The sequence below is a fragment of the Vulpes lagopus genome, chromosome 4, assembly GCF_018345385.1.
Source record: "Vulpes lagopus strain Blue_001 chromosome 4, ASM1834538v1, whole genome shotgun sequence".
Classification (NCBI taxonomy): Eukaryota; Metazoa; Chordata; class Mammalia; order Carnivora; family Canidae; genus Vulpes; species Vulpes lagopus.
The window spans coordinates 44380070-44405333 of record NC_054827.1 but is presented as its reverse complement, the minus strand read 5'-3'; the positions used below and the strand labels follow the sequence as shown (position 1 = coordinate 44405333).

The 25264-nt window shown below is 56.7% G+C and overlaps 2 protein-coding genes across 3 annotated transcripts; one reads left to right on the top strand and one right to left on the bottom strand.

Annotated features, from left to right (window-relative positions):
• Positions 1 to 119: 119 nt before the first annotated feature.
• ATG9B (autophagy related 9B) lies at positions 120 to 7940 on the bottom strand. The gene is made up of 14 exons (XM_041752085.1): positions 7409 to 7940; positions 7238 to 7281; positions 7008 to 7072; positions 6675 to 6836; positions 5982 to 6123; positions 3640 to 4394; positions 3308 to 3461; positions 2877 to 3056; positions 2062 to 2298; positions 1756 to 1889; positions 1488 to 1584; positions 1164 to 1287; positions 915 to 1056; positions 120 to 743 (listed from the first exon to the last, which is right to left on the bottom strand). The coding sequence occupies exons 1-13, from the start codon at positions 7938 to 7940 to the stop codon at positions 929 to 931; spliced, it is 2754 nt and encodes a 917-aa protein (XP_041608019.1). The 3' UTR covers positions 120 to 743; positions 915 to 928.
• Positions 7941 to 9831: 1891 nt separating this feature from the next.
• On the top strand, positions 9832 to 25116 carry ABCB8 (ATP binding cassette subfamily B member 8). Of its 2 annotated transcripts, XM_041752086.1 has the most exons (16): positions 9832 to 10630; positions 13886 to 14198; positions 14579 to 14734; positions 14812 to 14906; positions 15029 to 15134; positions 15923 to 16084; positions 16212 to 16297; positions 16412 to 16509; positions 16845 to 16950; positions 19310 to 19343; positions 19506 to 19642; positions 19810 to 19904; positions 20040 to 20173; positions 20964 to 21111; positions 22562 to 22812; positions 23458 to 25116. In XM_041752086.1, the coding sequence occupies exons 1-16, from the start codon at positions 10536 to 10538 to the stop codon at positions 23581 to 23583; spliced, it is 2142 nt and encodes a 713-aa protein (XP_041608020.1). In that variant the 5' UTR covers positions 9832 to 10535; the 3' UTR covers positions 23584 to 25116. The 2 variants fall into 2 exon arrangements, with proteins under 2 accessions (XP_041608020.1, XP_041608021.1); XM_041752087.1 differs by lacking the exon at positions 13886 to 14198 and having other exon boundaries at positions 10472 to 10630.
• The last annotated feature ends 148 nt before the right edge of the window (positions 25117 to 25264 follow it).

Genomic DNA, 25264 nt, shown 5'->3' with positions numbered 1-25264 from the left:
AGATGATGGTCATGGTAATTCTGACAGGGAGCCCTACCCTACATACTCCACTCTGACCCAGTGCTCTAGAAATGTGGTTTCCAGCCAAGCACAGACAGTTCTGTGTTGCTTCCTCGCTCTTGAGAAGCAGGTACATCCCTCAGCTGTCAGGAGTGGGAATGCCAGAGACTAAGGTCACGATGATGTGCAACACAGCCATGAGCAACTTTTACTGCGTGTTTCAGACAGGATGAGGAGCCACACCCACTTCCTCAGACGTCACAGCACTGCCAAACTCCAAAAACATCAGCCCTCTGTAGTCTTTCCACTTACAAGTCCCCATGGCCCCCTTCCACAAGTCCCATGGGACCCTAAAGGTCAGGCCAGCCTGAAGAGCCCACTGCCATTCAGGTCCCGTCCCTCATTGTTTCCCTTACATATAGCTAGACCTCCGCCTTGGCCCTGTCCTCTGCCCTGAGGACACCTGGGGATTGCTTCCCTGGCAAGCAACAGCTGGTTGGGGTGGTGTCCCCTTAGCCTTCCAGATGGGGATCATCTCTAAGACTTGTTTCCAGATCTTTTGGCGTCACCTCTCCTACCCTTTCTGTGCTCTCTGGGGTGAGCTCATCACTGACCTCCCCCAAGTCCTGCCCAACTAAAGGGTCCTTAGGCCTCCGGTCTGTGGGGGTCTCTAAAGAGGGCTCGGTGTCATGTCCTTCCACTCCACCTTGTCTGATCTCCTATAGCTGGAGAAGCCAGGAAACCTGGAGGAGGAGAAGACTCTTGGCAAGCATTCCAGGGGTTTAGTTTCCAAAGATGACCTCCCCATCACCCTGAATTCCCACCACTGCCCTCATCCCTCCAGGTTGGCTCCATCCAATTTTCTATTCATTCTTCAGCTTCCCCCCTACCCCCTTCCGTTAGACATTACTGACCCTGAGGAGCCCTCTCAGTCAGTGCCAGGGGCCTGGCCTGGCTCCTTCTGGGTGTCTGTGGTCTCCTGAAACCTTCCAGGGAGCAAATTCTCAGTCCTCTGGGTTCTCCACTGCTGTCTGGGGCTGGAGGCAGGACTGGAGCCTGGTGAGAAAAGCCATCAGCTAGCTGGCCAGTACAGTGATGCCCACTGTCCACCCAGGGTCTGTATGTCCACCCAGGGTCCACCCCGTATGCCCTGACCACCTCACCATCACTTGACCAGGATGGCTTCTCCTCATCTGGTGAGAGTGTCTGGGAGGGGCTGGACCAGGGTCTGGACAGGGAAGAGGCTGAAGCCTCACCCCACAGTTCCTGCTGTTGCTGTTGATGGAGCTGAATGGAAAAAAGAGGAATGATGGGCTCCCTCATGCCCCACAGTGTAAAACCCAGTCCCTGGACTGGGTGCCAAGGCTTTTCGGACCTCCTCTTCTAGCTCCCGTGGAGTATTTCCTTATACTCTATGCCCCCTCCCGTCTCCATTTCATTCAGCTACTTTCTCCCCACATTTCTCTTTCTGGCACCCCTCTGCTCACCTGGTGCAGGTAAATGGCATGAAGACTCATCTCAGCAGAAGCAAGCTCTGGAAGCTGGGCCAGCTTCTGGCCCCCAGGGCCTCCTGGAGACACACAGCTGGAACAGAGAGCACAGTACACCAAAGATGTGCCCCTCCCCCTTGCACCCCACAGAGAGGGCCAGACTCATCTCCCCTTCCCAGGGACCACCAGGGCTCCTGAATATTCATCCCAGAGGACCAGTCCTCCTAATCCTGCTGCCCTGCCTCTCAGCCCCTCCACCCCTCACCTCGGGTCCTGGGCAAGGCGGGAAATGGAGGCCAGGAGGCTGGCTGTGGCAGCAGCTGGGCAGGGGGCTGTGGGGCTCAGGTCCCGTGGGGGCAGGAGGGGCTGCACCAAGAGGTTGGCCAAGAAGGCCTCGGGCTGGGAACAAGAGAAGATGGTGTCAGGAAAGAGGACAGAAGGGGAGGGAGGAGGTCCAGGAAAGGCCTGAGAACAAGCTGGACCAGGGAGCAGGTCAATAGGAACAGTGAGAAGGACAGGAGGATGGGGGGCAGGGGAGAAGGGGAGAAGGGCAGGCCAGGCTGCAACTTACCAGAGGTGAGGAAGAATCGCTGAGCACCCCAGGGGTGGGGGGGCTACGAACAGAGGTGGCACCCCAGGCTGCTGCATCTTGTTGTACCCTGCCCCGAAGTTGCCCCAGGAACTTGGAACTGTGCCCTGGGGGGCGCCATTGTGGATGTACCAGGGAGAACCTCATCAAGGAGAGCTCAGTCTTTCCATCCTCTGCACGCTGAGACTGGGAGGCCTCTGTCTGTCCTGCCGAGAGCCACTGCGAATGGGAACAGTCGTTCAGATGCTGTAGGCACTGCTTTTGCAGCTTTAGTGGGAACCTTGTGGGGGTAGGCAGGACAGAACCCTGGCCCGGTTTTCCAGGTCAAAGCACAGAGGCTGTGATGGGGACTTGCTCAAGATCACCCAAAAATACAGCAGCAAAGCAAGACCCAGGTCTCGAGCCAGCACTAGGGCAGGGCGGGGGCTTAATGTTTTGCCAAGTTGTGCACACGGGAGCCCAGGGCTGGCCTGACCGCCTTCCTCCATCTCCTGACCAGCTCAGATCTCCGCCTCTCTGGCAGTCTTTCCTCCCACTTGCTGGAGTTACAATGTGCCAGGACCTGTTAGGGCTCTACACACACCATCTCCTGTAATCCTCACAGCCCTGCACATTGGCTACAGTTAGTGTCCTCATCTGACAGATAAGGACTCTAAACTGTGGGGAAGTGAAGTGATTGGTTCAGGGTCATAGGTGGCAAGCAATGGAGCTTGGGGTGGAAGTCAGCTCTGCTTTGAGCAAGGCAAGTAAAGCCCTACCCAAGCACAAAACCCGCAAAGCCAGGGACAGGCTCTAACCTGAGGGTGGCCGTGGCGCTTCACATCCATGAGGGCAAAGGAACAGATGTCCCCAACGCCAGCCACATCCACAGTGAAGTGATGAAAAAAGTCAATGATCTCCAGGGAACGCGGGCAGAACCAGAAGAGCAGAAACAGCGGAGTGAGGAGGGGAGACAGGAGCTCCTCCAGGAGGGAGACCTGGGGAGGCAAGGAGAGGCGGAGAAGGGGTTCTTGAAGCCCGCCTCCCCCCCCCCCCCCCCCCCGCCCCGCGCTCGCCACCAGGACCTCGAGGTCCCCAGGGACGTTCGCGGGTGCCGCAAACCTCTAAGCCCATCACTTGCGGGCTCCCGGGATGACCAGCCCCGAGCTGAGCCCCCGTTTGTCCCAAGCCTTCTGCCGGGCGCCTGGGGTCGGGTATCCCCGCAGCCCCCCTCCGGGCCGGACCTCACCGCCCGGTACTGCAACAGCCGCGCCATCTGCCGGTAAGCGCTGGCCCTGCCGGCAGGGCCGGGCTCCTCGGGGAGGTAGTGCATGTGCGCCAAAGCCGCCTGCAGCAGTAACTGCGGGGAACGACCCCCGCCCTGCTCTTCCGGAATGAAAGACCTGGAGGGCAGGATGAGGGTGGAGAAGGGGCCTGCGGTTAGGAGGGGAGGGAGGATGGGCTGCAGGGCGCGGGAGAGGAGGTCGCTGAACGGCGGGAGGGGAAGGGATACGCGGGAGCCCGGGCCCCAGGTCAGAGGAACGGCCCTCTCCCCCTCCTCTCCGGGCAGCTCCCCAGCACCTGGCCACGGTGGCCGTGACCCCGAGCGCGGTCATGGCGGTGAGCACGTGCTCCACAGCCAGCACATCCTCGTCGTAGACGGTGAGCACCAGCAGCGCGGCGAAGAGCGCGCCGGCGAAGAAGACGAGCTGGCGGGCCAGCAGCGCGAGCAGGGGCGCGGGGGGCGCGGCGGCGCGCAAGAAGGCGGCAGCCGGGCGGTAGGCGCGGGCCAGGCGCGCCCGCAGCTCGTGCGGCAGCTCGTTGAAGTGGCGCAGCTGCAGGTGGGCCAGGCGGGACCAGCGGCGCGCCCCCAGCGCCCCCGGCTCGCGCCGCAGCAGCTCGGCGTGGCTGTAGAAGGCGTGCAGCACCTGCCAGGCCAGCACCAGCGGGCTCAGCGCCAGGTTCATGGCGGCCAGCAGCAGCACCGTGCGCCGCCAGCGCGCCGCCAGGGCGCCCCGCTGGTCGCTGCGCTTGTAGGCGTCGGGCAGCTCCCAGCCCCCGCGGAAGAGCGAGAAGGGCCCGCGGAAGAGAAGCAGGTCGACGTTGAGCGCCAGGCCGCGGCTGAGGAAAGCTGCGCTGCCTCCCCAGGGCAGCGCGCAGCGGGCCGGCAGCAGGCCCTTGTTGGCCAGCGCCACCTTGTAGTTAGTGTAGCGCAGGATGCGGTGGTGGACGTCGAGCTCGGTGAGCGGCCGCGGCTGCACGCACAAGCCCCCGCTCTTCTGCAGCGCCAGCAGGCGGGACTGCACCTCGGCCCAGGGCACCGAGCTGAGCTCCTCCTGTGGAGAGGGCACTGGTGAGCGCAGCCTGGAATCACTGCCTGGACTCGACAGCGACCGCGCGGTGATGCCCAGACTCACTTTGACCAGAGCTGAGGCCTTCATTTGCCCTGTCCCCACCTCGGCCTGCCCGTGTCCTGCAGGGCTTGAAACCTGCCACCTTTCCCTTTCTGCCCTCTCTTGCCCTCCGCTGACCCTGTCACTAACAATCAAGCTACTTCTTACTTCCTTTCATCCTCTTCTCAATTTCGATCCTCAATCCTCGTGCCCCTGCCTCTGCTGAGGCCATGAGTCATGTGTTTCCCAGTGACACTACATTTCACTTCTTCAGGTATCTGATCTCTGCTCCTGAAGAGCAAATTTCCTGTACCCCCCCCTTCCTCCCCAAAGGTCTTCACAGAGGGCACAGGACTGCCGCAGGGAATGCGCACTCTCTCACCTTCCTGGTCCCTAGGGTGTCAGCCAACACAGGACCCAAAGCCTCCTTGTCTCAGCATGCTTTGGGACCCCTCCCTCCACACCCCCTCCCGCTCCATCACCAGATCAACCTGCCTAAGACACTGGCTGTGTCTGGGTGGGATGTCAGATCTCACTGGGGTCTCATCTGCAAACCTCATGTTAGCCCAGTTTCACCCAGTTGCCCCAGTCCGGCTTAGTCAAGTCCCTCCAGGCCAGCCTCTCCAGTCCATCCCAGGTTCTCCCCTTCCCCTGGAAGGAATAGGGGAGGAGGAGAAAGAAGGGAGGAGGAGGAAGAGAAGGGTCAGCAGCCTCTCCGAGGAGCAGTGGTCTCACTCCTGCACTCCCCCACCTGGGCTCCCAGGGCCCTCTCCATCCTCCCTGCACTCCGCCTGCACTCCCCTACCCAAGGGGGCTTTCTGAAGCCTCTGCCCTTGGCTGTGCAGGAGAGCTGTGTGGAAGCTTCCACACTTCTGAGGGGAGCAAGGGAAGCCAAGCCAGCTGCAGAAAGTAGCCTTTGAGTTGGGCCTATAAGAACGAACTTGGGAACAAAGCAAGAAGGAGCATAGACAGGATGGGGAGGAAAGAAAGGGCAAAGCATGAACGGGGGCAGGGAAGGACACACACAGTGGCTTTACTGCAATAGGGAGTAAGGCCAGAGAGGGTGGTGGGATCACCCAGTGGGACCTGACCACTCACTTATAGGCTGGCAGGTCTGTCTCCTCTCCTCACTGCCTCGACTTCCTGCCTTCCCATCTCCTATCTTTCCCAGCCGCACCCAAATTCCTCCTGTCCTGTAAAGCCAGAGGGTCACCCTTCCTCTAAATACTTACTGTTTTGACCACAAGCATGTGACAATAAATCATCTTCTATAATCGAACTAAATCAACAAAATTCCTTGAGGGTCAGGACCATGTTTTTCTAAGTGGTGGCACCCCACCTCCTAACATTACTCAGAGCCTGGCCAGGTATCAATGAGGCCTTCTGCCTGCATTCCACTGGGTCCTTCTGTCTGCACAGCTCCCACTCCTCTATCCTCTGTGTCGTTCCCCCCCCCCCTATCCTCTGTGTCGTTCCCCCCCCCCCCCAACACAGCGCCATTCACAGCCAGGCGCACCCAGCTCAGCTCACCGGCGGGATGTGCAGGGCCTCCCTGTAAAACACCTGGATGTCCCAGTAGCTGAAGAGGTTGCAAACTGAGCGAAGCAGCTGTAACAGCCAGAAGGCTGCAGCCAGGATCAGCAGGAAGACCAGCAGGGGGCTGGAACGGATCCTGTGTATAGATGGGACAGAGAGCATCGAGAAAGTGGGGGCCCCAATAGAAAGGAAGACCAGACTTGGGGAGAGATGGAAAAGTCAGAGAGAGGGGGACCCCGCTGAACCAGTGGCTCTCAGACTATTCACCCCGGGAGTCCTTGAGGCCCTCACAAGTGTTTGTGAGGCCCACACTTTTTTCAGGTAGCACTAAGGCTTCCTGCTGTTTTCATGCTCATTCTCTCATGAGCAGACAATGGACTTTTCTAGAGGCTAGAATGTGTGTGTGACATCATATCAGCAGCCAATGGAATGTATGCTTCTGCATTCTTAGGTTTTAAAGTTATTCTCAGCTTTAATCTCTAAGAAGGTAGACATAGATAGATAGAGATAATTCTCATAAACAAAAGCTCTTGGGTGTTCCTGATCAAGTTTAAGTGTATTAAAGGTGTCCTGAGACCAAAAGCTTGGAGAACTGCTGATTCAGACCAAGGGTACAAATGGACAGGGTGGGTGGGTTCTTGTCTGCTCATGTCCCCCACTCCTCCCCCCCAACTGGCTATCACTCACCGCTGGGCACACTGGGAGGAGGATAGTATGGCATCTGCCAAGGTTACTTTGCTGTGGAGCAACCCAGGTCTCGTCCGGTTGTTTGGTTGTTTGGCGAAGAGGATGTTGTAATCCACACACCGAAGGAGGAAGGTTGTGAAGGTAACAATGAAGACGAATTGTCTAGGAGACAGTGTAGTGATTAGCCTCCAGTCAGTCCTGGGTGTCCTCCCCACCCTGCTGAGCCCTGGGCTGCTGGCAGGGTGGGGAGTGGCTATGCTGGTGGACTAGAGGCAGCAGGCACTACTGAGGAAGCAAGATGACAGGGTCTGGGGCTTGGGACAAGCATCTCACCCCAACTGGAAGACATCCTCCAGCAGGATGCAGGCAAAGCCATTCCTCTGGTGGTAGCTATAGATGTGACAGCGTGTCAAGAAATAAGCCTGAGGCATGATGTGCCTTTCTTGAGGACACCTCTCCCTCTCCCTCATTCCCTTGCACCCTCAGAGCCTCCCTGCCAAGAACGGCACCAGCCCCAGAGGGTCCCCCCATGCCACTGTTGCCAGGCCAAGCACAAAGGATATCTTGGTGAAGAAGCTGTCCAGGTTCTGGATGTGGTGCCAGGAGCCTGGGTACAGAGAGGAGACTCTTGGGACTTGGCTGTCACCTGAATGACCAGTTCACACCCTCAGGAGCCACCCCCCCCCCCAGCCTCCCTCAATGCACTGCCCTCACAGCCCCATACCCACACTCACCTCGAAGCCCTTCAGGCACATGGAGCAGGGGCTGCTGCTCCTCCCCATGGAGGGGTGAATCTTGGGACCCCTCAGGGTCACAGTCTTCCAGGCGCTCATAATCCTGCTCAGGGATCAGAGGGCCTATCCGCAGCCCAGGAGGGTCCTGGGGGCATCGGCGTGAGGGAGGGGGAGTCACTGAGGCCAGGGGTGGGGTGGATTGGGAGCCCCAAGAGGGGGGGGCAGGGATGGGTGTCGTAGCAGGCTGTGCCTGTGTTGTCCGGGTGGGGAGGGCGCTGTGGCAAGGTTGAGAGGTCCCCGGGGCCTGCATCGCTGGGCAGGGTGGTCCCAGGGCCAGAGGGGAAGGGGAGCTTCTTGTGTGGGGGGCAGGGGACAGAGAGAAGATGGAAATCCTCCCTCTGCCAAGCCCCCGACAAGGAGGAGGAGGAAGAGGAGGCAGGGATATGGGGAGGAGAGGCACGGAACCTGGCCCCAGGTCTCCCCACCGCCCTGGCCGCCCTCTGCTCCCCCCCCAGCCCACTCGCCTCACCATCAGGCAGTAGCTTCTCTGGAAATGCTTGGAAGGATGGGAGCTGCTGCTTCCACAGAACTCTGGGGTGCTAAGCAGGGACTTCAACAAGAATGGTGACAACAACAACGTGGTGACTCAGTCAGGGCAGGCCTCAGGCGTCCCAGCTCTCAGTCACCTGTCTGACCACTCACACCCCTTCCAGGGGAATCTGTGGCCAAACCTCTTCAAGGTCGAGCCTCTTTCCCCAGGAGGGGCAGGGGCTGAGGAACATACAGACCAGAGACACCTATTGTCCCATCCTCAGACCTTGAGTAGGTTTAAAGGGGGAGGCCAGAGAGTAGCAGTCAAAATAACAAAGCAAAAAGAAACTCCTACCAAAGGATTATAAGACTATGATGTTAAATCTTTGATTACTTAAAATCTTGTCTCCCCTCCCCTTACACACACACACACACACACACACACACACACACACACACATGCATGCACCAGTGATCAACAGAAACATGCTTTAAGACCAAAAGCAAAAAGAGGAAAAAGAAAAGAATGGGCTGGTGTTCTGTTTGCCTGATGGTGCTAAGGAAAGAGGGCGACTTCCTGCCTTTGAGGGCAGGTTGGAGGAAATCTAAAGAAGGGAAGGCAGTGGAGAAAGGAGAGGCAGCTAACCTGGATGTGAGAAGTGGTTTGGGAGCTTACAGTAGAAAGAGGCCCCCTTGGAATTTCCATTGTTTTTCTTCTTTGTCCCCTTAAATGCTGAAAACCCTCTTGCCTAGTCCTGATCCAGCTTTGGGGGGCCCCCTGAGAAGCATCAGAGCTGAACCAGTGGAGGGCAGCTGGGGGTCCAAGATTTGGAAGGGTAATTTGAATACCCCAGGATGAGCTGGCTGAGTTGAGTTCCTTGCTGCTGCCTCAATGAAGAGGAGGAGGCAGCTGCTTTGTTGGCATGTCTGACGCCATTCCTGAGGCCCTGAATCACCCGGTTTCCTACTGAACCCCATTCCTGAGGTGCTGACTCAGCCACCCAGGTGTCAGGGCCTCCAGGGCTGAAGCCTGAGGGCTGTTGTAGGGGCCAGTATCCAGGAAGTAGGGAGAGGAACACAGTGCTTCCCAGAGTGTTCATTGGAGGAATGTGGAGGCAATTGTGGAGTTGCCCACAAAACGTGAGTCCAGATACGCCTGTTTTTCTCCTTCCGTGCTGCCTTCTGGGGACAGGGATTGTTATAGTAGCTTGGGGCTTGCATAGTTTTATCCCTGAGCAACAGGGGCAGAGCTATGAAAACAGAGACTCACTCCTGGAGGTGGCATCCTAGTGCAGGAGATGGAATCCCCCATTGCAGAGGGGCTAGGGGATGCCGATTTCTTTGAGACATCTGCCAAGGTGGGTTATGTAGGTTTTGCCTGACCTCCCCTCCACCTCACTCACCCCAATATTCCACCATGCTCACATGAGGACCCCCTCCCATACTCCCAGCCCAGCTTCAAGCTAATCTGGCATATTTTCCTACCCAGTTCTACCCCGGATTCATCAGTTGACAGCCTCCCTATAACCATCCCAATTCAAGTCAGTTCATTATAAAGAGCACTTTTCTCTGCCAGGCATTTGGAGGGGAAGTGGGGTATGGATGAATGAGAGGGAGCCACTACCCAGAAGGAAGTCACAGCCCATGGGGGAGGTAGCTATGCAAATAATTACACAGAAGAAATAAATAAGTACTCCACAGAGGTGCAAGAGGAGTGCGGTGGGTGCCTTAGGCAAGTCACCTTGGCCGCGGTGAGGAAGGCATCTGCGGAGAAGGGTCTGGGGTGGCACTTTACAAGACGTCTCCACGCCAGTGGTTCTCAATCCTCTTGTTGTTGTTGTTAATTTTATTTATTTATTCAGAAGAGACACAGAGAGAGAACACAGGCAGAGGGAGAAGCAGGCTCCACGCAGGGACTCGATCCCGGGACCCAGAGATCAGGCCCTGAGCCAAAGGCACGCTCAACCACTGAGCCACCCAGGGGCCCCGTTCCCAATCCTTGAGGAGGGGAAGTGTGTCAGAATCACCAGGGTAGTTGTTTCCCAAATACACGTGGCTGCTGTCCCTGGAACTCTGACCTGCCTGGGAGAAAGGGGCGGGTGACAAGGCATGTTTCAAAAAAATTCCCCGGGAACATGTTTGTCCCTTCCTCCTGTAGGACCAGCACTCTTCACTCCTTAGACATTTCGGGACATCTAGAGTCCGCCGGGAGCACCCATGGGAGAACAGCCCCGAGGTCAGCGGCTGGCGCGTTACCATGGATACCCCGCGGTGGATGGACACAGTAGGAACACAGCGGCGGTGTCACCCCAGAGCTGACCCCCGTCAGAGGGCGGAAGGCACTGCCCCGCCTGCTCGGCCCTGCCCAGGCCTGGGGGCGGGCGGGCAGGCGGCTTCTCCAATCACAGTTCCGGAAGGAGGAAGATCGTGAAAGTCTTCTCCAATCACAGCCCTTGACAAGATTGATGCGTCTTTCCGCCAATCGTCGCCGAGGGGCGAGGGTGTTGTCGGGATGCGGGCCGGAGCCAACATGGAGCCCTCAATGGGATGAGGGTGAAGCTGCAGCGGTTGGCTGCTCCTGTACTCACGTTCCATCATGTTGGTGCATTTATTTCGGGTCGGGATTCGGGGTGGCCCTGTCCCAGGCAGGTTGCTACCACCCCTCTGCTTCCAGACATCCTCGGCCGTCAGGTAAAGAGTGAGAAATCTACTGGGAGCGCGGGCCGTTGACCGGCTGGCCGTGCATGGGGCCTGCCGGGAGATGGAGTCCCGGGCTCGTCCGAGGCCTGCTGGAAGTTGTAGGCCGGCCCAGGGGTGGGGGTGGGGGGTGAAATGTCACTCCCCGGAGCTTGGCCTCAATTATTTATGGAGAGGACCCAGGTGCCAGCAGGAGACTCGGCCCGTGTGTATCCGTGTGTGGGATGGCGGAGGGCACGCTCTAGGTCGGTGACCACACCGGGTCCGTTCTTCCCACTAGAGGGCGCCGTGCTGTACAGGTGTGAGCCTTGGGATCGCCGCGGATCCTGCCCCCATTCTGTGCTTGTTCTTGGAATTGGTCTGGCAATTTGGGCAAAAGTTATCAGTGCCCAGAGACATTTAATATTGGTGTTGCCCCCGAGAGTCAATATGAGCTAAACAAAAATGGTTCCTGGATCTGGATACTTTTCAGCAAAGATAAAGTCAATCTAGAAATGCGTGTGTGTGTTTTTGTGTGTTCACTCTACACATGTCAGCTCAGAGAGAGAGAGAGACAGGTAGGAAAGGAACATCGACCCTGAGACTGCTACTCCACTGGAGTGAATAACCTGTGGGCCAGCCAGGCAGCCTACTGGCAGTGGTGGGCGGAGTGGACTTGTGACATTTGGAAAGCCCATCTGACTAAGAGGGCAAGAGCTGGGCCAAGCTGGCGCTAAGAAGTACTGTTGCTGGGAAGTAATCTGCCAGTTCCTGGCAATGACCAAGCTCTGCTTAGAGTCTTAGTTTGGAGAAGATGATAGAAGCTGGAAAGTAGCCATGGTGAATTATTAAAAAGTTTGAAAACAGTCCTTAGGAAGAGAATAAGGGTATTGATATCATTTAAACCAGAGAGAAACCCAAGAAAAGAAATAAAATAATATCCAAGTTTTTGTGTATTCACAAGTGCAGTGTCTTTCAAATGTGCAAGTCACAACAAGAGATCATAAAATGAGTTTAGTGAGTCAGGATCATTTAGAAGTGAATATAATAGGGGGTGCCTATTGAGCATGTGACTCGATCTCAGGGTCATGAGTTCAAGCCACAGGTTGGGTGTGGAGCCTACCTTAAAAAAAAAAGTGAATATGATAAAATACATGTGTAACAAATTAGGGGAAGTATTGTTTTGTGAAGCATTTCAATTTTGTGTGACGCATTTTTCCTACTGGGTGGCAATGTACAGCGTATTTCTTATTGTTGGCCTCAATAAGTCCGAAACTTTGCAACCAGTGCAATAACAGGTCAGGTCAAATTTTTCTCTTCCTCATTTCTTTTTATTTTTTTTTTTTCTTCCTCATTTCTAATGAGGGCACGCACTCAACAAACATAAGCATTTACTGAACACTTACCATGTATAAGAGCTCTGCTAAGTGCTAGGGATGCAGTGTGAATAAGATAGAGCTTTCTGCCCTCAAGAATGTAAAGCCTAATGGAAAAATTGGAAGGAGGGTGAGCTTCTCTGTCTAAAATTTAAGATAGTGACACCTGGATGGCTCAGTCGGTTAAGCATCTGCCTTTGCCTCAGGTTATGATCCCAGGGTTCTGGGATTGAGCCCCACATCAGGCTACCTGCTCAGCGGGAGTCTGCTTCGCCCTCTGCCCCTCACTCTGCTCATGCTCTCTCTCTTCCTTTCTCTGTGCCTCTCAGATAAATAAAAAAATTTTTTTAAAAGTGTCTAAGAATACAAGACTATCAGAGTAAAGGAAAAACCTCATCCTATTTGTTTTTTTTAAAAAGCCCCTGTCCATCAGTAATGCCATTTAAATATTTTTTTTCCAAAGGGAGTATTTTTCTTTATGATTGATTTATTTAAGAGAGAGCACGAACATATGCATGTGAGTGGGGGGTGGGGGCAGAGGGAGAAAGAGAGAGAATCCTCAAGCAGACTCACCACAGAGCTCAGAGCCCAAAGCTAGGCTCAATCCCAGGACCCTGAGATCATGACCTGAGGTGAAACCAAGAGTCGGCTATTTTTCTTTTTAGAGATTTTATTTATTTATTCATGAGCGACACACAGAGAGACATAGGCAGAGGGAGAAGCAGGCTCCATGCAGGGAGCCCGATGTGGGACTCCATCCCGTCACGGCCTAAGCTGAAAGCAGACACTTAACCGCTGAGCCACCCAGGCGTCCAAAGGGTCAGCCGTCCAAAGGGTTCAGCCGCTTAACTGACTGAGCCACCCGGGCGCCCCAACCTCATTTGAGTCTTTGAGCAATCCCACCATATACTCTTAGCCAGATAACTTCTGTTTCTAACAGGCTTCCCGTAGCCCGTCTTGCTCCCCTCCAGCCCTCTCCTCTCCACTATGATCTTGAGATGTAAATTTGATTATGTCATACCCCAGCCTAAACGCCCACCATAGGTCCTCGTCACCCTCTAAAGTCCAGATGGAAACCGCAGAACACAGAAGGTGATTTGGGCATAGCATATCAGAGCTGAAGAGATACGTTATTTGGATTGTTATTTCTTTTTTGTCCCGTTGTCACATAAGCACCCAAGACCTGGGAGGAGCCAGGTGAGGGGATGCAATGAGCACTGACCAGTGGTCAGAAGCCTTGGGGCCAGGCCAGGCCCTGCCACACACGGCCTTGGGCACATCACATGGGGCCACGTGGAGCAAGCCTGGGTTCTAGAATCACACAGCAGGTTCTCCTCTTTTCTAAGTTCTGCTGCTTGGGGACAGATTTTCTCACCTCTCCCAGCCCCCATGACACTTCTCTTAGCAAGTGAGAGTAACAGAACACATCTGCCCCGGAGGTGGAGGGTAGAGGCCAGAGGCTCCAGGTCTCACCTACTTGGTGAGACCCCTGCAGGCTCACTCCCTCTCCTGCTGCTCTGAGCCGGACTCCCTCAAGACTTCTGCGTCCTCATCTATAAAAGGAGGCCTGTGGACTAGCTGCCGTCCAGTACGCTGTCCTGTGATGAGAAAGGGTGTGGATTGGAGATGGTCGCTGACCTGTGGTGGCTGAGAAGGCCTAGTTGTGTGACCACACACACCTCTCTGACTTGACTACAGGCCATTGTCTTATTCCTGGGCCACTCGGCCTGTATGCATTCCTCTTAGAAACTGAGGTTGCTGAAGAGCAGCCCTGGGAAAGGCAGCGCAGAACCCCGTGCAAGAGGGAGTGCTGTCTGGAGGGCTCAGCCCACAGCTGGGCTGCTTTGAGGAATAGTCGGGGCCTCGAGCCATTGATGCCATTCTCTCCCCACAGGTCCTCCAACAGCCACCATGCCTCCTACCTCCTCAGGGCCGTGGCCCAGCTGAGGTCCCAGCTCCGGGCCCACCTCCCTCAAGCACGCCCAGCCCCCAGCCAAAGACCCTGTGCCTGGCGCTGGCTTGGGGGCATCCTTCTAGGCCCTGTGGTCTGGACTAAGTGCCCCCGCCTCGGCCTCGTGGCGTTGTGTGAGGCTGAGGAGGCCCCTCCTACCTACTCCAGGCCTTATGTTGGGGAGTCTCGCTTTAACTGGAAGCTCTTCTGGCAGTTTCTGCGGCCCCACCTGCTGGTTCTGGGGGTAGCCATCGTGGTGAGTTGCCCCTCTCCATGCCTCCACGTCAGGGACAGGGAAGGAGCCAGTCAGGGGTTTGTGAGCACCACCCAGAGCTGCATGGGGACAGCTTGTCTGCCTCACCAAATCTCAAAGTAGACCTCAGGAAGCAGCAAGGGCTGGCTGGCTTGGGGAACTGGAAGCCAAGGGATACCAGGAGATCCTGCATGGAACAGCTGGATGTGCAGGGTCCAGGGGTCCCCAGGGGCTGGCAGCCTGGGCTTTAACTTAGCTGTCTCAGAGAAGCACAGAAGTAGCCAAAGCATGAACAGCTGTGGGGAGGGAGGGCTGAGGTCAGGGCCAGGGATGGGAAGGAATGTGGCTCCTTCTAAATGCCTGCTTTGCCACCCCTTGCCAAGCTGGCGCTGGGTGCAGCACTGGTGAATGTGCAGATCCCCCTGCTTCTGGGCCAGCTGGTGGAGATCGTGGCCAAGTACACAAGGGACCATGTGGGTAGTTTCCTGACGGAGTCCCGGAACCTCAGCACCCACCTGCTCATCCTCTATGGTGTCCAGGTACAGCAGGAGGGAGGGCCTGGGGGCACCCAGAGGAGCCGCCCAGGCGCCCCTGAGTGCTCCGGCCTCTCTCCCAGGGGCTGTTGACCTTCGGGTACCTGGTATTGCTATCCCGCATCGGCGAGCGCATGGCCGTGGACATGCGGAGGGCCCTCTTCAGCAACCTGCTCCGGTACTGCCAGCTACAGGGTGTGGGTAGGAGTGGCTGATGGTCCAGGTGGCGGGCAGGGGGCTCATCCTGAACTCACGTCTCCCTCTTCTCCCTTACGTCCTGCACCCTTGACCTATCATCAGGCAAGATATTGCGTTCTTTGATGCTAAAAAGACAGGGCAGCTGGTGAGCCGGTTGACAACCGATGTGCAGGAGTTTAAATCATCTTTCAAACTTGTCATCTCCCAGGTCAGTTCCCCCGGTTCCCCTGTGTGTACACACTCACACATGCAGATGCACACCCATACACACACTGTCTAGTGTAGACACAGCAGGCCAGCCCCATCCCACCTTGCTGTTGCGCCCTGAGCCTAGGTTCACACCAAGTAAGAAGCCTGCTGTCTGGCAAGGGCGTGGGTGAGGGAATGGGGAAGTTCACAGAAGGGAGGTACTGTGGCATCATCCAAGGTCAGTACGAGCTGTTTCTCTCCTGTTCTGAAATTCTACCTCCCCAGAAAAACCTTCTCAAGGACTCCGTCAAGAGCCTTTCCTGGACCAGCTTGCCAAGAGCAAAATCACCCCGGACTGCCTTGCCCTCAGAATACTTGGCATGCTGACAAGTGTGAGGAGGAGTGAAGGCTTTTTACTGTATTACTGGTGTCCCATCCTCATCCACCCACACTGTCACCGTGGCTGTTCGGTCATGCCAGACTGGCCCACAGCTATTCTGTGTGACATCCATATTCTACTCTTTTAGTTCAGTTCCTTGAGCAAAACACCAGAACAAACTGGGATTTGTCTAGGGAAGGATGCTGTGGTCCATAGACATTCTCACCCATCCCTTTCATGCCCGCTAGTAAAGAGGGGGCTACGTTTAATGACCAGGTGGACTGCCATGTGGCCTCCCAGAGCCCAGACCTACGGCCTTGGCCTTGTGAGAGTCACGCTGTGGCCAGCAGATTCCTGGGAAAGTCATCCCCCACCCCCTGTCGTGATGCTGTTGCCTCATGGCCTTCCTGCCTTCTGCCTCTGCCCAGGGGCTACGGAGCTGCACCCAGGTGGCTGGCTGCCTGGTGTCCCTTTCCATGCTGTCCACACGCCTCACGCTGCTGCTGATGGTGGCCACACCAATGCTCATGGGAGTTGGCACCCTAATGGGCTCAGCTCTCCGGAAATTGTCTCGCCAGTGTCAGGAGCAGGTACTGGCATTGCTGCCCATCCTCCCCACCTGCCCCATTGCTCTCTGCCCTGCCATTACCCCATTACCATGCCACCCCCCCTTCCCCAATTTCCAACCTCAGTGTCAACTTCCTGGACTCCTTGCAGGTTGCCAGGGCAACAGGCGTAGCAGATGAGGCCCTGGGCAATGTTCGCACGGTGCGGGCGTTCGCCATGGAGCACCGAGAAGAGGAGTGAGTTCCACACGGGGAAGAACTTGAAGCAGGGAGGATCCCCAAATGCACCCCATCAGCCCTGTACCCCACCCTGGCTGCTTCCTGATGGCCGGGCTTGGCCTCTCTCCCCAGACGCTATGGAGCGGAGCTGGAGGAGTCCCGCTGTAAGGCAGAGGAGCTGGGCAGGGGCATTGCCTTGTTCCAAGGGCTCTCCAACATTGCCTTCAACTGTGAGTGAGCGAGTCCCCACCAGGGGTGTGGGAGCACTGGGTCATGGCTGGGGATGAGCATGGATCAGCCAAGGAAGTCCCAGCGAGGCAGCAAGGGGCAGCTCTCCACGGGCTTGATGTCCCTTAGATGTCTGTCCAGTGCCAGCTGCCTGAGTGCCTCCCCCCAACACACATGCATGCGTTCATTCCCAAATGAAACAAAAGCGGACACTACTGAAATGACTTGTCATTCCAGTCGGAGGCACAGCAGGGACTGGAACTGGGGACTCACCTGGGCTGTGTCCCCTGATCCTAGCTGCTTCCTTGCTAACCACCTGGCCCTTTTCCGCCTGTAGGCATGGTCTTGGGCACCCTGTTCGTTGGGGGCTCCCTCGTGGCTGGACAGCAGCTGAGAGGGGGAGACCTCATGTCCTTCCTGGTGGCCTCCCAGACGGTGCAGAGGTGAGTGTGAGGCTGTTCCTGTCCCGAAAGAGCCCTGCCCCTGGCCCACCCAGTTTCCTCAGGGAAGCACAGGGTGCCTTCCGTGGGCGCCCTCCAACCTGATGCTCTGGGTGCCCAGGGATGCAACTGTCGTCTCCCGCCAGCTAAACAGCTCAGAAGGGTCCGTGACAGCTTTTTAAAAAGTTGGTGATTGTGGTAAAATACCCATAACATAAAATGTACCATTTTGACTGATTTTCAGCATACACTGTAGTAGCGTTTTGCATGCGTCATGCAGTTGTGTGGCCACTGCCACCATTCACCACCAGCATGCCTTCATCCTGCAAAACTGAAGCACTGTGCCCATTAACCACTAAGGCCCATGGCCCCTCTCCCCGCCCGACAGCCTCTGGCTCTGTGCTTCACCCACTGCGGGTCCCTCATACGTGTGCGATCACACAGCGTTTGTCCTTCAGTGATGGGCCTTTTTTACTCAGGGTGACATCTCCCAGGTTCATCCATGGCATAGCCCGTCAGGATTTCCTTCCTTGTTAGGGCTGAGAGGATTCCATTTGTGGGTTGACCATCTTTGACTTGCTCTTTACGAGCTTGCCTGCCGTCGTCTGCCTGAGCGTCCCAAGGATGAAAAGGTCACCCTCTCTCCCTCTTCCCACCCTCAAGGCTCAGTGTGCTCATTGCTCTGAGACCCACCCGCTCCACTGGGCCTGTCTGCCCAGAGCTCTTGCCTCCCTTTGCATGAGACCCTCAAGGCCTCCCCTTTCCTTTCTCTTCTAAGCTAAACACTACCAGTTCCTGCATCAAGCATAAATAGGTACTGTGATAAATAATTGAAGAGAGAATAGACTATCATAAATTACTGAAGAGTGGAGACCGGTATTACTGTTAACCACATTAAGGAAGTGCAGGGTCACCCCAGACACCCCTCCATGCCCCTTCCCCATGGCTTCTGATTCTCATGGCACTCGTGGCCTGGCTCTGCAGTGTGTCTTACCGCCTGTTTCCTACAGCATCCCTCACCATCACCCTCATTATTGTCCCAGGTAGAGCGGAGCCAACCCGAAGACAGGCTGGCAGAAAAGATGCCCATCCTCAGCCCTGTTTATGTCCAGTGCTCCCTAATATGGGCCCATTCAGACCTCTGAGTTCAGACTCTAGGTGGCCTCATCCCTCCTCCAGCCTGAAAACTGTTCCTTGGTGGCCTGGGTACCAAGAGGCTCTTTATTTTAGAGACAGGACTTGGCACTGATCCCAGGCTGAGCCCTGGCCTCTTGCTCTGGTCCTGAGGACCCTGATGAGCCCTGTGGTTCTCATACAGTCACCACATGGCCCTCCACGGGCTGTGGTAGGAAAGTCTCCCTTTCCCTACACCTCCCAAGCCTGGCTCGCCTTCCCCTGAGCCCCCACTTCCCCATATGGCCTAAGTTCAGAACCTCTCCTCCCCACTGCACTGCCTTGCCTGAGCAGAGCTTTATTTCAAACCAAAAGGCCTAGGATGCCCATCCATACTATTCTCTCTCAGGCTGCTAGATGGAGCTGCTCCCACAGCCACAGGCCAATCCTTTTGAGGGCCCCTTACTACATGGAGATCCTTCACCACCCACTTCAGAGGAATTAGGGCTGTTTTATTCAGGAGGCTGATGGATTTCCTCCTGGGGTCCAATGGGGGCAGGGAAGGATGAGAGGCAGCCTCTACCTCTAGACCCCATTCTACATGTTGTTTTGTGGCACTGGGTCTGTGGAGGAGACCGGGAGGCACCCAGAGGGACCCCAGTCATGGGGTCTGCATGCAGGGCTGGGCCCCACTGGGAATGGGCTGCCCCTCTGCCCCCCACCAGGCCTCTTGGGAGAGCAAGGCCTGCCTTCTGAGCCAGCTCTGAGAGCTAGGGCACCACAGACATCACAACGAGTTATGGGCATCAGTTTTTAGGTTGCTGCCAGGCACCAGTGCCAGGCCCTAATGGCTTCCAGATCTCTTGTGGAGAATGTGCTTCCTTCTTGTCCACAGATAGCTCGCTGTCCCAGCTCTTCCTTGCTCCATGCCTCTGCACTCACTTTGGCAAAGGCCAGTAGCTCTCTGACCTGCCAGAACCACTTCTGTGCAGGCTCCTCCCCACCTTGTCCCCCCTGGTGCTGGAAGAAGTGACTTTCCTCTTCAAGAGTCAGTCTTTCAAAAAAAAAAAGAGTCAGTCTTTCCCCTTCAAGGAAGAACTGTGCGCACACTCTCAGACACATGGCCCAGTCAGGGACTGGTGACTGAGACGCGTGACTCACCTTCCAGCCGCCGACAGCCCTCCTCTCTGGCACCACTCTTCTCTTGGGCTCTGGGCCCCACTCTTCAGCCTTTCTCTCCTCCTCACAGGTCCATGGCCAACCTCTCCGTCCTGTTTGGCCAAGTGAGTGGCAATCGGGGGGTGCGCCCTGGGGTGTGGACATCAGATCTGGGCTGGCAGCGTGTCAGGAGCATCAGCTGTGTGCTGCAGGAAGCAGGTGTCAGGGTGGAGGGGACACTGTGAGCCCCGCCTCTCCCTCACCACAGACTTTAACCCTCTCCCCAGGTGGTACGGGGGCTCAGCGCTGGGGCCCGGGTCTTCGAGTACATGACTCTGAGCCCGTGTATCCCTCTGTCTGGGGGCTGCCGCATCCCCAGAGAGCACCTGCACGGGGCCATCACGTTCCGCAACGTCTGCTTCAGGTCAGCATTGGCAGATGGGTGCGGGGGTCGTTCCCTTTGGGCTCAGGAGTTTGGGTCAAGGTCTCCTTCCAAATAAGCTCCCCTCAGGGTACAGTTAGACTTGAGGGCCCAGGGCAGAAAGGGGCCAGAACCTGGTCTGACCAAGGGTCTCTCTTGGCTCCTCCCAGTTACCCCTGCCGCCCTGGCTTCCAGGTGCTCAAGGACTTCTCCCTCACCCTGCCCCCTGGCAAGATCGTGGCCCTCGTGGGCCAGTCCGGTGGAGGTGAGAGGAACCCACCACCCTCCAACCCTATGGCTTCCCTTCCTATGGTGGCTGCTCAGCGTGGGGTGGGGCACAATGTCTAGAAACCATGCTATCTTCCCCAACCTCGCCACCTCCCCAACCCCCATTCCCCAGGAAAGACCACTGTGGCTTCCCTGCTTGAGCGCTTCTATGACCCCACGGCGGGTATGGTGACACTGGATGGACGGGACCTGCGTACCCTTGATCCGTCCTGGCTCCGGGGCCAGGTCATCGGCTTCATCAGCCAGGTGAGGAGAGGAGAGGCTTACCTCTCTGCACAGGCTTACTAGTACGTGTGACTTAACTTCCCAGACCCTCTCCCCTCCCTCTGACTTTTCTCTCAGCCCTTACACACATGGGACCTTCCCCCCCATCACCCCTGTTCTCTCTGGTGGAGCATCAGTGGGAGGGCTCTAGCCATCTTCACTGGCCCCCCCAGTGGTCATGGGATCTGAGGCATCCCCATAACTGCCCACTGCAGCTCTGCCCTCGTGTCCAGGGAAGGAACTCAACTAAAGCCTCCAAGCAGGTGGGGTGGGGTGCTGTTTTAGGATCCCTGAGTTCTCCGACAAACCTATGGTGTCCAGAAAGTGTAGAGACCCCTGCCCCCCACTAAGCATGGTCCCACAGCCCCACCCTGGGGCCCTCAGCCTTGCTCCTTTCCTTCTGTTTGAAGTGGTGCCGCCCAGCGAGAGGCTACTTTCCCCCTCTGAGTGGGTTAGGAGGGCACCCTTACCCACCTACCCCTGCAGGAGAAACCCAGAATGCAAACCCCCTTACTCCCATCTCTCCAGAGAGGAGGGCCCAGCTCTCCCAGCTACCTCCCCATCCCACTCCTCAGGAACCCTGTGCCCTGCAGGGAGCATGGCCTCTTCCACTTTGGTAGATCTCTGTTCTTCATCGATTTGTAATTTTCAACTGCCCCTGCTTGCCCTCCAAGAAGGTGGTTCTGGTGTGGCCAAAATCGCCTTTCCTGATGCACCCCTTCTGGGGTATGGGGCAAAGTCAGAATGTTCCATGCGGAGTCCCCACCCACAGGAGCCAGTCCTGTTTGGAACAACAATCATGGAGAACATCCGCTTTGGGAAGATGGGTGCCTCGGATGAAGAGGTTTATGCAGCTGCCCGGGAAGCCAATGCCCACGAGTTCATCACCAGCTTCCCAGAGGGCTACAACACCGTAGTCGGTGAGTCCCAGGGACAGCGTCCTGCTCGGATCTGCAGGGCCCAGGTTGTGAGGGGTCCGGGAGGCAAGAGCAGAGGCATGGCATCAGGGAAGACTATACCTGTGGCCTGGGCGGGCAGACCTGGTTCTGTGGTTTAGTCCCACACAGGCTGCAGAGACAGGGATACCACAGGGAGTACAGGCCCAGGACCCCCCGTCCTCAGACCCGACCAGAAGCACAAGGATATTACCTCCTTGTAATACCTTATGCTTCTGATTCCTGTGTCGTACCTGTGCTTTTATCACTTAATTTGAAAATATTTCCATCATGTTACCCACGGGGATTGACATGGCTGGATGGGTCTCCCTTCTGACTTACCCAGAACAGGGCTCAAGTAGTTCTGGAACATTAAAATATCACAGCCTCACATTAGAATATTCGTATCATAGCTTGCAGATTTGTGCACTCAGCTCAGGGGTCTTTTTTTCAACCTTTGGGACCGTGTTTTTTTATCTGGAGTCTTGGCTCTGTTGTGGAATATTCCAGCACATCTCAAGGTGTGGACATATCTGGGGTTTTCAACTCTTGAAACTTAGGCCTCTGGGATCCCTGGGTGGCGCAGCGGTTTGGCGCCTGCCTTTGGCCCAGGGCACGATCCTGGAGACCCGGGATCGAATCCCACATCGGGCTCCCGGTGCATGGAGCCTGCTTCTCTCTCTGCCTGTGTCTCTGCCTCTCTCTCTCTCTGCGTGACTATCATAAATAAATAAAAATTAAAAAAAAAAAAAAAGAAACTTAGGTCTCAGTCTAGCTGAGATTCAACCTGCTAAGTGGCACCCCCCGCACCCCGTCTTTAGCCGTCATTCATGCTGTGCTGCTGACCCAGCCTATTCCACGCAGTGCTCCGATTCCACACTACCCCGAGGGGAGGAGCCGTCCCCACACCCCTGTAGAGCAGCGCTTCCCTCATACCTCTGACCCCAGCATACTCCCAGGCCCATCTGCAGCTTCAGTCTGCCCTCACTGGTCTCTGACCGCTGTCACCGTGGTGCCCTTCTTAAGCTCCCACACTACCACCTCTGTTGTCTGTGGACACTGTAGACCAAGTGTGGTCTTCCCAGAATGCCCTGTGATAGGCCATCACTGCATTCTAGGGCCCACATCTGGGTCCTGGATGCCCCGCCCCCCCCCCCCCCAGCAGTAAGACCCAGCCAGCCAGGAAAAGTTCTCAAGAACTGCAGGGCCTGGTGTGGGAGGGGCACACAGTGACTCTGAGGGGACACTGAGACCCACGTGCACACAGTTCCTGTTGGGTGTGAGTGTGTTGGTGCATGGGCCCAGGTTATGGGATCAGGATGTGTGTACAGTGCTAGGTGGGGCGCCTGAGGGACCAGATGGGAAGTTCCAGGTGGCCCCCAGTGCCCCTCTCTGAAGAATGCTTCGAGCTCCTCCCTTGTCCCCTTCTTCCCAGGTGAGCGTGGCGCAACCCTGTCTGGTGGCCAGAAGCAGCGCCTAGCCATCGCCCGCGCCCTCATCAAGCAGCCCACGGTGCTGATCCTGGATGAGGCGACCAGTGCGCTGGACTCAGAGTCCGAGCGGGTGGTGCAGGAGGCCCTGGATCGTGCCAGCACAGGCCGCACCGTGCTTGTCATCGCGCACCGGCTCAGCACCGTGCGTGGAGCCCACCACATTGTCGTCATGGCCCGCGGCCAAGTCTGTGAGGTCAGCTGGGGGCTGGGCAGTGGCTCGGTGGGTTGGGCAGCTTCAGCCCTGGGCACAGTGGAAAGCGTGGCTCAGCTGAGCCGTGGGAGGGTCTGGCCTAGCCCAGGGGGCCCTGGGCCATATCCTGGAAGCAATACCCTGTGTGGATTCAGGAGTTCCTGCCCTGGCCTCTCGAGGCCCGTTTCCTTCTCCGTCCCATGGGGGTAGCAGAGCTGCATTAGGGCTCCCAGGACCAAGGAGAAAGGACTCAGAATTGTAGAAGGCTGAGCAGAGGGGCCTAGGGGCTGAGGTACAGAAAAGGCAACTGCTCAGGGGCCAGTGTGCAGCAAGGCTGGGGGGCTGCATGGAGCCCAACTCCTGGCTCTGGCTGCTGCTTCAAGTAGCTTTGAACCCAAGTCTTTGGGTTCTGCAAGGGAGATAGAAGAATTCAGATGCTCTTCCAAAACCCAGCTAAGGAGAAAGGTGGTGCTGACAAATACAAACATGCCAGTGGCAATGTGTAACCAATTGTGCTTTGGGTTCATAGTGTCCCCAGAAGGGGCACTGGCTTAGGAGACAGGGAGCCCAGTGGCAGATAAGAAGCCAGCCCACCTAGAGCTCTGAGCTGGGTTGGGGTGACTACCTGCCCCTCCTTCCTCTCCATAGGTGGGGACTCATGAAGAGCTCCTGAAGAAGGGCGGGCTCTATGCAGAGCTCATCCGGAGACAGGCCTTGGATACCCCAACTCCTGAGATGCCCAGAGGCCCCAGGAACCGCCCCCCCAAGTCCTGAGAGAGCCATTGGAGCTCTGGTCATGGCCGAGCATCAGTGTCCAAGGCCGAGGCTCAGCTCGGGGGAGCTTCCAGGGACCAAAGCACCCAGGATGGCCAGTGTGCTGGGGTGCAGGCTACTGCTGCTCCCCTGCTCACAGTGAGACCTAGGCCTGGTGCTGAGCTCGGGGAGGTTGGGACTGCTCCCATCCACTCTCCCCTCCTGATACCAGGCTGCCTCCCTCCTGCCAGAGTCATGAATCATGGGGCTGCACAGCAAAGGAGGCTGAGTTCCCAGACCCCTGCTCTGTTCCCTCCCAACCCCTCTCAGAAGCCCTGCCAAGTCTGCCCTCTGACTGACAGCCTGAAGGTGTGCAGGCCCAGCTCCAGGGCATCTCTACAAATCAGGATCAGGGAGTGGGAACGGGAGTTTACACTAGGGTCCCCACACCCACGCCAGGACCTCACCTTCTGGACCCTGACCCCCCACTCTCCTCTGTCCCCACTGTCCCTGAGCCAGGGAGAAGGAGCCCAGCCCGTGGACCAGCCCCTCGAGCCACAGTCTCCATCCTGAGAACACCTTCCCTTCCTTCTCCCTGCTTCATTAATACGGTCACTTTTCTAGATTTTGTCCCCCCACCCCACCCCCTGACCCCAGTCAACAGAACAAGGGGGTTGGGACATCTGCCCCTGGCCCTTGGAAAAGGGGTCAGAGGGGCAGGGCATGCCATGGTCTATTCCACAAGGAGCTTCAAGCTTACCAGGCTGTCTTAACCACTGCGCCGGGCCCATAGCTGGACTCTGTGACCCCTTGAGATTGTAGACTGCCCCTCTTCATGAGGATACCTCGCTCTAAAGGAGATAAAGGAGGAGCTGACACACACCCCAAACTCCAGCCACAGGGGTCCTATGGTGCTAAGTCACCAGACTGCTAGGGAGAAGTTAATACTTAGCTCCCAGGCTGACAAAAATATAAAATCAGTTGGATTTATCCTGTGGGTTTATCCAAGGACAACACCATGCTTCTGGGGCAGCTACGATGTGTAGGACAGTGAAGAGTTGGCTGTGGCCAGAGGCCAGCTGGGAAGAATAGAGTGGCTCAGGTTGAGGAGCCAGGGCTGAGAGTCCCTGTGGCCTTTCGTGGGTGTGATCTAGGACCACATGCTACTTTGGGGACAAAGCACCTGAAATGTCCCAGAGCCACAGCCCCCCTAGTATGATACTCTGCTTCCATACTGATCAGAGGTTGCATGCCAGGGTAGCCATAGCCCAGGAAGCAGAGCCACTCCCTAGTAAGTGCAGCCTAGAGCCAGCCTCAGGTCCCCAGCCAAGCTGGCACTGACCTCCAAGGGAGAGGCAGTGGAGGCGAGCTCCTGCCCTGCACCCCCAGCTCCAGCCCCAGCCACCCAGACTTCAAAATCAGGGCCTCCAATTAAAAAAAAAAAAAAGGGATCCCTGAGTGGCGCAGCGGTTTGGTGCCTGCCTTTGGCCCGGGGCGCGATCCTGGAGACCCTGGATCAAATCCCACGTCGGGCTCCCGGTGCATGGAGCCTGCTTCTCCCTCTGCCTGTGTCTCTGCCTCTCTCTCTCTCTCTTTCTCTCTCTCTCTCTCTCTGTCTATCATAAAATTTAAAAAAAAAAAAAATCAGGGCCTCCAAATCCTGCCCCCCGCCCCAACTAGGAAAGTAGTGCAGTCTGTGGGA